Source organism: Mauremys mutica, chromosome 4 (assembly GCF_020497125.1).
Source record: "Mauremys mutica isolate MM-2020 ecotype Southern chromosome 4, ASM2049712v1, whole genome shotgun sequence".
Taxonomy (NCBI): Eukaryota; Metazoa; Chordata; order Testudines; family Geoemydidae; genus Mauremys; species Mauremys mutica.
In genome coordinates, this window is record NC_059075.1 from 43,941,699 (window position 1) to 43,954,401 (window position 12,703).

Below are 12,703 nucleotides of genomic sequence, written 5' to 3' on the forward strand. Positions count from 1 at the left end.
GCTTATGCCCAAATAAATTTGTTAGTCTCTAAGGTGCCACAGGTACTCCTCGTTCTATTATCAGAACCCCGGTGTGTAGCAGAAGGATGTCAGATGCCATGTACCTGGGAGAAACAGTAGCGAACCTTTGTTTTATAGCAGAAGGATGTAACAGAGTCCCTGCACCTTAATTGTCTGTGGGTTGGAGTGTGATGCAAAGGGGTCCCCCACACCTAGTTGTCTGTGAGGTGTGGGTGAGCGGAGTCCCAATGCACAGTTGTCTGGGGGTTGGGGTGTGGGTGCAGGGAGTTCCACACCCCAGTAGTCTGTGGGTTGGGGTGTGATGCAAAGGTAGGGTGACCAGATGTCCCGATTTTATAGGGACAGTCCTGATTTTTGGGTCTTTTTCTTATATAGGCTCCTATTACCCCCCCACCCCCTGTCCCGATTTTTCACATTTGTTGTCTGGTCACCCTGTGCAAGGGGTCCCCCTCACCTAGTTGTTTGTGAGGTGTGGGTGCGGGGAGTTCCACAGTCGAGTAGTCTGTGGGTTGGGGTGTGGACACGGGAAGTCCCTCATGCCCAGTTGTTTTTGGGCTGGGGTGCGGATGGAGCCAGGGAGTCCCTCATGCCCGGTTGTGGCATAACCCCGGAGCAGAAGGATGTCAGAAGCCCTGTGCTAGGCGGCAGCACCGGGGCAGGGTGGTCCGCCGGCTGCCTCGGGGCTTCCCTGAGGTTCAACCAGACACACGCGCACAACACGGAAGTCAATTCTGCCCCAGCGGCCCCGGGACGCTCTGCCTGCAGCGCGGGGGCGGATCGGCAGGGGGAGCCATGGGCGGGGGTGCCTGCTCTCCTCCCCGCGGAGACCCCACGGCGGGGCGGGCGCAGCCCCGGCCCCCGGCCGCGCCGCGCTCTCTGCCCCTTGACGTGGCACGGACTCTCCCATCAGCCATGTTGTCGCGTCGGCAGCGCGGGGTTGCTGGGTTGAGTGAGTGAGTGAGTCAGGCGGCGGCTGGGGCTGGGACGCCGGCAGGTGAGTGGGGCTGAGGCCAGGCAGCTGAATAACAACTCTACGCGGAGGGGAGCTGGGCAGCAAGGGGGCGCGGGAGCCCAGCACCCCGGGACCGTGGTTTGCGGGTGCAGGGCGTTAGAATCCCTCAGCGCTCCTGCCCTCGGGCTGTGTGTGTTGCAGGGAGCCCTCCCCAGCTGCCTGTGGATGGGGGTGTGTGCGTCTGCAGGGAGACCCTCGGTGCTCGCGGCTTGTGTGTGGTGCAGGGAGACCCCAATCCCAGTTGTCTGTGGGCTGGGGAGTGTGTGTGGGGTGGTGGTGCAGGGAGCCCCCACCCCAGTTGTCTGTGGGTTGGAGGGTGTGTGTGTGTGAGTGGGTGCAGGGTGCCCCCACCCCAGTTGTCTGTGGGTTGGAGGGTGGGTGGGTGCAGGGAGCCCCCACCCCAGTTGTCTCTGCTGTTCTTGAATAGCCAGTATCTCAAATTCCAGCCTCACAGCCACCGGAGGGTGGGTACAGTTGTCTCTGGGTTGTGGGGAGTGGTGCAGGGAGATCTCCCTGACTTGTTAGTAGATGGGATGGGGGGAAGGGGGTATGTGGGGCGTCCACCCCCAGTGCATAAGGTTTGGGAGGTGTAGGGAGTTAAAGTCCTGTCACCCTATGCTATGGGTGATGTAGGGTATGGGTATGTAGAGAGCCCATTGCATGACCCCCTCCAAGTGCCTGTGCTTCAGGCTCAGCAGTGTCAGAGCCCCCTCCTGTGTCTGTGAGGCTGGAATTTGGGATACAAGAACAGCAGTCTCCAAGTTTGCTAATCTGTTATACTCTGGCCTGCTCTGCAGGACTGGGATCAGCGGTATAAGAGGAGATGCTCACTTATGTTGAGGAGGGGAGTTGTACCACTTTCACTATTCTTTGCTGTGTCAGTAAGACAAGCCGCTGGTGTAGATGTGGTTATACTAACTAGTATAAAGGTGCTTATGTTGGTATAGCTCCATGGTTTTCAACCTATTTACTATTGTGGGCTGCGTCCAATACTACCTGTGTGGCCCTGAGGATATCACGTGGGCCGCAAGCAGCCTATGGGCTGCAGGGTGAGAACCACTGGTATAGCTTATATCTGTAATTTTTCAGAAATCAGATATAAACACCTTTTACTGGTATTACTGTGCCCACACTAAGGGATTGGAGGGACCAAAGCAGTTCCTAAATAACTACAGGCATAGCAGTACAAAAACTGCTTGTAGGTAAGCCAATATGCAGCAAAAGTCTTCCCCTCCATACATGGGCTATAACTTACTCTGCTCTTAAAACCAGTCCTTAATGGAGGGGACTTGGGAAGCAGGTCTGGAGTACTGCTGTGTTCAGGAAGAAAGTCACAGAAAAGAGAGAAATTAATGAAACTGCTGCTGACCATTTATTACTGTCTGGTTAAATTCTGTCATTTTGACAATTTACAGTTAATTCTGATCTGTGCCAACTATTTCCCCTAATTTAAACATTTTGGAATTGGAACAAATTGGTCTGTTTTTTTTCTTTTGGTGTAAAAATCAGAAATAAAGTTAATAATGGCCTAATAGGCTGATTAAAGCGTGAGTGCTACAATTTCAAGCTTACTAGTTTAATTTTATTTTAGAATAAGTATGTACTACATTATAATATTTTTATGGTATTGAAGTATGATTGCTGCTCCTCTGGGACCCTTACAAAAACAAGATGTTTATCTCTAGGGTATTGGTGGGGTTCAGGTCTTCTACTGCAGTTGAGTAGATTTTATTTTGAAATAAACTGAGTTTCTGAAAGCGGTTTAGAAATATTTAAAGGTATTTGCAAGTGCTGTAATAAGGGAGGGGATATTAAAAGAATGAATCTGTGTTGAAAAAAACACATACTGCCTGTTTGCATCAATCAGCAAACCAACAGCTGTTTCCAGAATGATTACTTAACGGCATATGTTTTAAAACTGTACAGTTATGGGATATTTTTCTAAAATATGACAAACATATTTGGTACATACTAAGGGCAAGATCCTAGAAAGTGCTAAGTGCCCTCAAATCCCAATGAGACTACTTACATGGTCAAGGGTAATTGACATAAGTAAAGGCTTACTGAATTAAGCCCTCCAAGTCTAGCATCATGTCTTTGTTTTAGTGAGAAAGTCGTATGTATAACTACAATAACTCAGCTGCAAAACCTATGTCTTAAAAAGCTATATCCTATTTTGGTAACTTAAACTGTGATACAGAAACCAAGTCAGGTCTTGGAAGGGAAGGAAAGGAAAAGATGGAAAGAAAGTGGGGGAAATTTAACATTAACATGTTTTGTAAATCTAAACAAGAAGCATGTGCTGTCTTAGAAATGCAACTGCATTTAACTCGTTGCACATTATGGGGCTTTATATGCATGCATGCTCTTAATTTTTATGAGTCACCATACAGAGTTTGCGTACCTTGCCCTCTGTAGAGCACGTAACCAAGTAATAAGGGGATACAAATAAGACTATATAGAGCCAGGGGCGGCTCTAGGTATTTTGCCGCCCCAAGCACGGCAGGCAGGCTGCCTTTGGCGGCTTGCCTGCAGGAGGTCCCCGGTCCCATGGATTCGGCGGCAGCCTGCGGGAGGTCCGCTGAAGCCGCAGGACCAGCGGACTCTCTGCAGGCATGCCGCCGAAGGCAACCTGCCTGCTGCCCCCGCGGCGACTGGCAGAGCGCCCCCCTTGGCTTGCCGCCCCAGGCACACACTTGGTGTGCTGGTGCCTGGAACCGCCCCTGTATAGAGCTACTTCAAAGTAGGGACGAAATGAAGGGGAAATAAGACTTTAAAAGATACCGTACAGAAAAAGGGAGTTAGCTTTGAAATAATTGGTCTTAATTTCAGATTTTTACTTATGTCTCGAGTAGAGCTGGAGTTGATGGGCTATTTTTACATTAGAACACAAGAATGGCCATACTGGTGGTTCTTCTAGCCCAGTATCCTGTCTTCTGACAGTGGCCAATGCCAGATGTTTCAGAGGGAATGAACAGTCCCAGCATCTGGCAGTCAGAAACTCGGGGCATCCATCACCATCTTGGCTAATAGCCATTGATCAACATATCCTCCATTAACTTATCTAATTCTTTTCTGAACCCCAGTTATAGTTTTGGCCTTCACAACATCCCCTAGCAACGAGTGCCACAGGTTGTGCATTGTCTGAAGAAGTACTTCCTTTTGTTTGTTTTGAAGCTAGTGCCTATTAACTTCATCAGATGGCCCCTGGGTCTTATGTTACATGAAAGGGTAAATGCCACTTCCCTATTCACTTTCTCCACACCACTCATGATTAAGGCTACATTTTAGTCACAGGTATTCTTAGTAAAAGTCATGGACACGTCATGGGCAATAAACAAGAAGTCAGGGCCAATAAACAAGAAGTCAGGGCCCAGTGACCTATCCGTGATTTGTACTATTTTAGTAAGACTAAATCTTACGTGCTGGGAGAGGGGGTGCTCCTGAAGACTGCTGCTGGGGTGGGGGCAGCACAGGGTGATGCTTCTGCTGAGGGGGGCAGCCTGAGGCCCTGCTGCAGGGGGAGGCAGCCTAGGGCCCCCTGCAGCTGGGGGGGGGCAGCCTGGGGCCCACCTGCCGCTGGAGAGGGTGATGGTGGCCCAGGGCCCCCTGCCACTGCTGTGGGAGTGGCGGCCCGTGGCCCCGCTGCCACTGTGGATGGGGGGCAGCCTGTGGCCCCGCTGCCACTCCGGATGGGGGGCAGCCTGTGGCCCCCTCACTGCTGCTGCTGGTCTGGGTGTCCCTTGGCCCCGCTGCTGCTTCGGGTGTGGGGTGGCCTGTGGCCCTGCTGATGCTCCAGGCGGGGGGCAGCCCAGGGCCCCGCCGCCACCGCCGCTGGTCCCAGACTGCTGCTCCAGTGCATTGCTGGGGACCAGCAGCCAGGGGCTGCCAGAGCAGTGGTCGGTGCGGCTGGCCCCTGGGCTTCCCCAGCTGCTGGGGTGGTCCTGGAGTCAGCCGCACCAGTTCTGCAAAATTCACGGAAGTCGTGATCTCTGAGAATGATTTGCAGCCTTATTCATGATTTTACAGACCTCTATCATATCCTTCCCTCAGTCATCTTTTCCAAACTGAACAATCCCAGTCTTTTCAATCTGTACTCGGATGGAAGCTGTTCCATCCCCCTAATCATTTTTGTTACCCTTTTCTGTACCTTTTCCAATTCTAATATATCTTTTTTGAGACGGGGCAACCATAGTGCACACAATATTCAAGGGGTGGGTGTACCATGGATTTATATAGCGTATTATGATATTTACTGTTTTATTATCTATCCCTTTCCTAATGATTCTTAACATTTTGTTATCTTTTTGACTGTTGCTACACAATGAACGGATGTTTTCAGAGAATTATCCACAATGACTCCAAAGTCTCTTTCTTGAGTGGTAACAGCTACTTTAGACCCCATCATTTTACATGTATAGTTGGGATTATATTCTCCATTGTGTATTATTTTGCATTTATCAGCATTGAATTTCGTCTGCCATTTTGTTGCCGAGTCACCCAGTTTTGTGAGGTCCCTTTGTAACTCTTCACAGTCTGCTTTGGACTTAACTATCTTGAGTAATTTTGTATCATCTGCAAACTTTGCCATCTCACTATTTACCCCTTTTTTGTTTAAAACGTCATGTATAGTGTCTGAAATAGTGCTCCTCTCGTAATGAGTTGCCATTTCCTATCTCTGTTCAGTAAACCATTTTAACAAAAGAAACTGTTCCCTTCAAATTTGATTCCATGGTTATGCCAGAAATCATTGTTTCTTCATCCACATTGCCTATTTATTTATTTTTCATTTGGGTGACATTCTCTCTCTCTTACTCTCACCCATGCCCACCTATCTATTTCCCAACATTACAGTGATGGATCCTGAAATATTAGGGGAGAAGGCTTTTATTTTTTAGTTCTTTTTAAGTACCAGCCTATCCCTCACTCCTTAACTGACTTATTTTTCTCCTCTCTCTGTTCTTTCCCCCACACACATCCTAGTTTTTGTGTGCTCCCCCAATCTACACTTTCTCTATCTACCTCATAGCCATGTCTACACTAGGCTACTTTTCTTAAATTTTCCCACCCTGACTACTGCTGAGGTACCTCTACTATTAGTAGCAATGAATGGAGTGCTAGTGTGGACAGAGTTCCTGACAGTTCCCTGCATTTTAATGATCATGTCCTGTAGACCTGCTCATAGTAGGATTATATTACATGGTTGTTAAAACACTGGCAGCTAGTCTGTACTAGTGCTCCCACCATTGAACTGGAGCAGTGTTGGGGGTAGCAACTGTGGAAGAGTTTAAGGAAAAGGATCCAGTCTGTAGACATTGACAAATAGACTATCTCCATTTTATTGTGAAGTGCACAGTCAGTTTTGGGAATGGTTACTGTGGGCCATTTTCAAATTGTCAGTTTTCATTGGCAGTTGTTTATTAAGTTTCCCAATAATGGAATAATAGCACTTTACAATGAAACAAAAAACTAGATACTACATTTACCTTCTGGATAATTTTCACCACTGATATTTTAGAACTAAAAAACTTGATGTCCATTTAAGTATTATCTGAACTCTTACATCAACACTGTAAACTAGTGGTATATGCCATATATGAAACATTAAAACTTTTCTAAATGAGAGCCAGATCCCTGGCAATGGGAAGTTTGCCAGGAGACATGCTCAGAGTTGCTCACTGCTTTCAAGCACCCACTAAAGCATAGGTATGGAGCCAACCTAGCCATGAAATGTGCTGATTTAAGCCGCAGTTCAGCAAGGTACCTAATTAAGTGAATAGCTTTAATTACATGGGTAGTCCCACTGAAATCTATGCGACTACTTGTGTTCTTAAAGCTGCAGATGTACTTAAGCACCTTGTTGAATTAGATCCTTATAGAATCTTCCAAGGCAACCTCTGCTTAGATGGTTTGTATTGATCATATTTTAAAGTTTCCCTCCTCTTCGAGAACCCCTACCCCTTCTGTGTCCCATTGCCTGCCCTCCATCAAGGCAAATCTTTCCTGTTCATCTATGCTCATGGGGATGATTCTGACCCTTAGTATTTTTATAACTTAGAAACTAAGCAATTTACTTATCACTCGAGTGGCTAAGCAAGTATATGAAACTATGGGCCTAGCCACACTATGGCTTCAGTCCTGCAATTGGATCCACATGGATTGATCCTGGACTTTTTTTTGGTTTTGTTTTCTTTTTGCATATATTCAGTTCTGTAATTGTATTAGACTTGTCTATATTGAGAATTTGAGAGAATTCTTCTGCTGTTGAGTCTAACATTGTGCAGCCTCACCGCTATCAGTGGTGACAGTGCTAGAATACACTGGTCCACTGGCATTTTAACCACTATAGGGAATGTAATCTAGTGGTTACTGATTTTTTGCCTATGTCCCCCTCAACTGCTCCCTGGCCCTTCCCCTGCTGCTATCCCTGGACCTCTGCCCATCCCATCCCCACTGCCTAAATTCTGCTCTGTTGCCCACTGTGCCTCCCCCCACCCAGTTCCTTCCCATGGTTTCCTGTCCCTGCTTCTGTCCTCGTCCATTTCATGGTGACTGCCCATCTTCCCTCCTCCATCTGCTATCCCTTGTCTCCTTGAGCTCCTTTTCCTGTCCTTCCAACCCCCTCTTGTATCCTCTCCCCCTCCTCCTATTCCTTACCCTTCTGCATTAGAGTCAGGTTGTGTCCTTCTCATTGCCTAGGTGCAACCAGGGGGAGCATTGAGAACACAGAAGAGAGTGTCCTTGCTCTCAGTTCTGGTGTGTGGTGCCACAGTGGTGCCCACCCAGCAGTAGCAATTGCAGGGAAAGTCAGTGCTGGGTCAGCATGCAGGTGCTCTGTTGGGATGGAGCACGCTCGGTGCAGAAGAGCTCTCAGCTTTTAGCTGCTGTACTCTAACAAATCTTTCCTGAGCATATGTGAATTGAGATTTTGTGGAGGCGTATAACTTGGCCAAATTTGGACAGATACTCACAGGAACAGCAAACTATACATCCCAAGTACTAGGGTGCTCATCCTGTGCCAAATTTCAAGTTCTTGCTGCTAAGCTTGGAGGCACCATAGTTTCTGGTGAACGAAACAGTTGTAAGAATATTTTAACATGAATAAAACAACATATTTTCTGCTAACCTTGTTGTCTGAAACAAACTATTTTAGCTGAAACGTAAAAAATTCAACCTGAAGCAGACACCTGCCACGAGAAACTGTTTGGGTTGAATTTAAGTTTGGCAAAGTTATAAGCAACCGAAAACCAAGTCTGGTAATAGAAAGATTTGGGCAACCTTAAGTATAAGGTGGTACTACATGCACCACCTATAACGCTATTCCCCAACAAGCTTATAGGACCTTATTGTCCCAGAACATGCACTTCCCTAACCATGGTAGAACACTGCATGATTGCACATTTATATTTGTGGATGGGCCCAGTAGTGTGCGTTATTTAAAAAAAAAATGTTGGTGTGTTATGTCTCTTAATATTGTTTGTGCTGTTAGCACCTTCCTATAAACTTTTCTATCAAAACAGAAAATGTAAAACCATGAGTTTAAAATGATCTCTGTGCAGTACATTTATTTTAACTTTGCAAACTCTGCAAACATTTGGCACTTTTCATGATGTTGCTGCATTCCGAGAGTTTTATTTTCTTCATTTCCTCTTGGAATTCTGTACAATTCATTTAGAATTATAGAAGTTTTAGGGAATTTATGAATGCTCCTTTTAAACTGAATACATAATATTTCAGTATGTGTGGCATTTTATCATGTGTTTAACCAGTAACTATTGCTTGTAATTAAAGCTTTTGTTTCTGATTGTGATTCTTTTCTTTTAAATATAACCCACATATATCCTGTTAATGTATACCTTTTTATTTCAGAAATAAGAAAAGAGGTTAACAATGGCAACCTTCCTGGAATTCATCCAGCAGAATGAAGACAGAGATGGAGTTAGATTCAGCTGGAATGTTTGGCCTTCAAGTCGCCTTGAAGCCACAAGAATGGTAGTCCCAGTGGCTTCCCTCTTTACACCACTGAAAGAGCGTCCTGATTTGCCTCCCATTCAGTATGAGCCAGTTCTGTGCAGTAGGACCACCTGTCGTGCAGTTCTGAATCCCTTATGGTAATCATAATAAATAACTTAGATAATACTGTAATATTTAATATATATAAAATACTTATATTTTTTATTCAAAACTTTCCTTCATAATGCTGGTTTAAAAATACTGCATCTCTTGCATAAATTATGTTATTTATAAAATTTTGCATACTCTAGGCACAAATGTAGGGCCCAAACCTGTGACCACTATGGATTTCAGGATCCAGCTCATAGTTGTTTTGAAGGAAGACATTGACAAAAAATTATCCAGTTAATTAAATTGATTTACGTTAACTTTAGTTTGAATCAGGTTATAAGAGTCTGAAATTTTCTGTAACTGCAAGTCACATGAGATAGTAGATACAGTTTTAAATGTTTTTATTTCTAGAAAATAAATATGAAGAGGTGAGTTAGTGTAACAACTTTTCATCTTTTGTATAGTTGGATCCTATGTGACTTATATTCCTTATAAAATAAATTCATTATTGTCAGCTAGTCCTTACTGTACTAGATGTTTGCGCACATCACACAATCAGTTAGCTCAGTTTTAGGTGATTCAGCATCCCCAGCTTGGGAGACAAAGGATGGACTTTAATAGCTGTAAAGTGGTGTGTCAGGATAGAGGTCTCAGTGTTATGTTTTGAAGCTGCTTACAGTACTTGCTTATAGCTGAAGTCAGGTCTAGTGGAAGCTTATCCTTATCAGAAGCATTATATTTCACTCAAGATTTTTTATATGTAAAATTTTTTATAGGTAAAATTAAAAGTATGGCTAAACAAAATTTGTAAATGAAGGGTCAGCTCCTCAGCTAGTATGAATTCTCCCTTTCTTGATGTCTTCACATAAAGACTGGATGCCTTTTTGGAAGAGATGCTTAGTCAAATATAAATGATTGGGCTCAGTACAGGGATAATGTGGTAACATTCTGTGTCCTGTGTTACACAGGAGGCCAGACGAGATGATCTGCTCATCCCTTCTGTTGTTAAAATGTATGAATTGGCACAGTTTCATTAACTTCAGTAGAGCTATGCCTATTTACAGCAGCTGAGGATCTGATACAAAGATTTTAGTGTCATTTTTCATTAACTGTTCTGCCCTATTACTGCTGCTGTCAGGAGAAGACAGGAATAAGGTTAAAAAAAAGTACTAGGAAACACATACTACTTATTTGTCTAAAGACAGTGGGTGGGATTTTCAAAAGCACCTATGTGACTTGGAAGCACAAGTTCCATTTACTTTTATTATTATTGTTATGGGGTAATAATAATTACTGACTGCTGTAATTTTATATCCTCAGATGAAAGGTGCTATATACTAAAAAAAATCACATGGTGAACTGTATCTAAAATTTTTGGATTTTGGATGTACTGAATATATGATGTAGCTGTCTTAGGGTGTGTCCCTCTATTAAATAAATTTGTTGTGTTTAAACTCAGTTAATTATTTTTTTATCATGTCTAAGTGGAAGCTGTTGCATTAATATCCTGTTTGCAGAAAGAAGGCTGAGAAAATAATGCCTCTGAAGATCAGTTGGTTTGGGATGTGGTAGACAGAGTTGGCATATACCCTTTCTGTTTGCATAGTCTAACATGGTTTACGTTACTGCAAATAGCAGAGCTGCTGCAATTTGAAATGCGTGTATCTATTTTAATTTTTAGGAAGACTTAAGAAATTAGAGGTATTTGGTTAATTTCAATTAGGGACTTTTGCTCTTGGGCACACTTGGAAAACAAGAACATTTATACAAAAACCGTCTACTAACCCTTTCCACCACCTATTATTACTGAAGGAATCTTTTTGAATAGGAGTTTTCCTTTTATCATGCTAACTTCTCCTTTTGTCTGGACCAGCAGTGAAGCCATTATTATTATTATTTGTATTACAGTAACATCGACAGTCCTGAACCCATTGTTCTGTATATACATATAGTAAGACACAGTCCCTGAACCCAAGAGCCTAAGGAGGGTAAGAGAAAGGAAGTATTACTTTCCCCATTTTACAGGTTGAGAACTGAGACAGAGAGATACAGAGTGACTTGCCTAAAACCATACAGGAAGTCTGTGTTAGAGCTGGGACTGAACCTGGTCTCCTACATCCGAGTGCAATGCCTTAACTATCATCCTTCCTCTCTAATAGCCATGATACTGTGTTAATTACATCAGTCTTCTGCTACTGACATAATTACAAAGTTATACATTCTTTATTGTGAATTTACAGCAGGCTCATTAAGGAGAAGATGCATTGTGAGGGGGAAATTCTTGTTTGAAGCACACACCTCTTTGACAATTAGGAAAAAGGGCATGATAAACAGATAAAGGGTGAATCCATGTCGTACATACAACATATGTATTTAGTGTCAAAGCCCCTTGGTAATGTAAAACAAACTATTCATAATACATTAACTTTTCTAATTTTATTTTTATAGCCAAGTGGATTATCGAGCAAAACTCTGGGCTTGCAATTTTTGTTATCAAAGAAATCAGGTAAGAAAATGAAGTATTCAGACTATAGAATGACCTTCTTTTATAGGAGGAAAATGAAATGCACCATTCTTAAAATTATACCTGTGAATTGGAATTGCCAGCAGGCTGCTCAACATATGGATGTCTGCCCATTCTGAGATACTAGACTTGAGAGCTTTTACAGTAGTGATAGCTATCGTTTTTTATAGAGGCAAATAATAAATGCAGATGTTTATTTTTCAGTGTTTTTTCTCTAACTTGTAATTTTGAAATGTGTACTTAATATGTTTTTTTTTTGCTTTTGCAGTTCCCTCCTACTTACGCTGGTATATCAGAGATGAACCAGCCTGCAGAACTTTTACCTCAGTTTTCTAGTATTGAATATGTAGTACAGGTAAAAAACCCACCAAATAAAAACTTTGACATTAAATTAGATTGAAGCTAGCTATATAGAGTATGGCTTATTTTACTTTTGTTTTGATTTAGTAGTGATTAAAATGCAGTGAATAATCTACATGTTTTCAATGGTAGACCTTCAACCAGTATCATCCATTGGAAATGGAGAGTACTATTTTTGATTATAGTGACTATAATAAAATTATAGGAGCATTATCTAATTATTAAGGGCAAGACAAGAGAGGGAAGTTCTATATGTTCTAGAGATGTAAGCTTCTGTTGGGATGTGTTTCTTCATGAGGAATTCAGTTCACTTGTGCTTGTTTTGGGAAAATTGTTTTATTGCTGCTTGCCAACATAATTTAGATCAAGTTTTAGTGAATGGTCTTTGAAGTGAAGATTATATCTGAATAATCATAGATTGATATTGGAACCAATTTATTTCTAGGAGAAGGTGAGCAGTGAACTGGTTATGTTTCCAGATAACCATTTTTGGCTGATCAGTTAACATAATTTGGATTTTCTTATTTAATTGCAACTCTGAAAGACCCTGGTCGTTGGTGGGTGGGATTGAATTTGGGACCTCTGAAGCTTAGTGTATGAGCCTCTATTGCATGAGTTAAAAGCTATGTGGCCCTTAGCCAACGGTGTAGCAGACTCATCAGTCTCAAGATGGGCTAGGTGCCACTAGTGGGGGACAGAGTGCCAACCAAGCAGGCATAGCT

General features: G+C 43.3%; 1 protein-coding gene across 1 annotated transcript in view; it reads left to right on the top strand.

Annotated features, from left to right (window-relative positions):
* The first annotated feature begins 858 nt into the window (after positions 1-858).
* SEC23A (SEC23 homolog A, COPII coat complex component) overlaps positions 859-12,703 on the top strand; it is a 44,807-nt gene continuing 32,962 nt past the window's right edge. The window contains exons 1-4 of the mRNA XM_045015489.1: positions 859-1,015; positions 8,903-9,144; positions 11,546-11,603; positions 11,890-11,976. Of these exons, the coding sequence (XP_044871424.1) occupies positions 8,924-9,144; positions 11,546-11,603; positions 11,890-11,976 (366 nt within the window). The 5' untranslated portion in view covers positions 859-1,015; positions 8,903-8,923. The remainder of the gene's footprint in view (positions 1,016-8,902; positions 9,145-11,545; positions 11,604-11,889; positions 11,977-12,703) is intronic.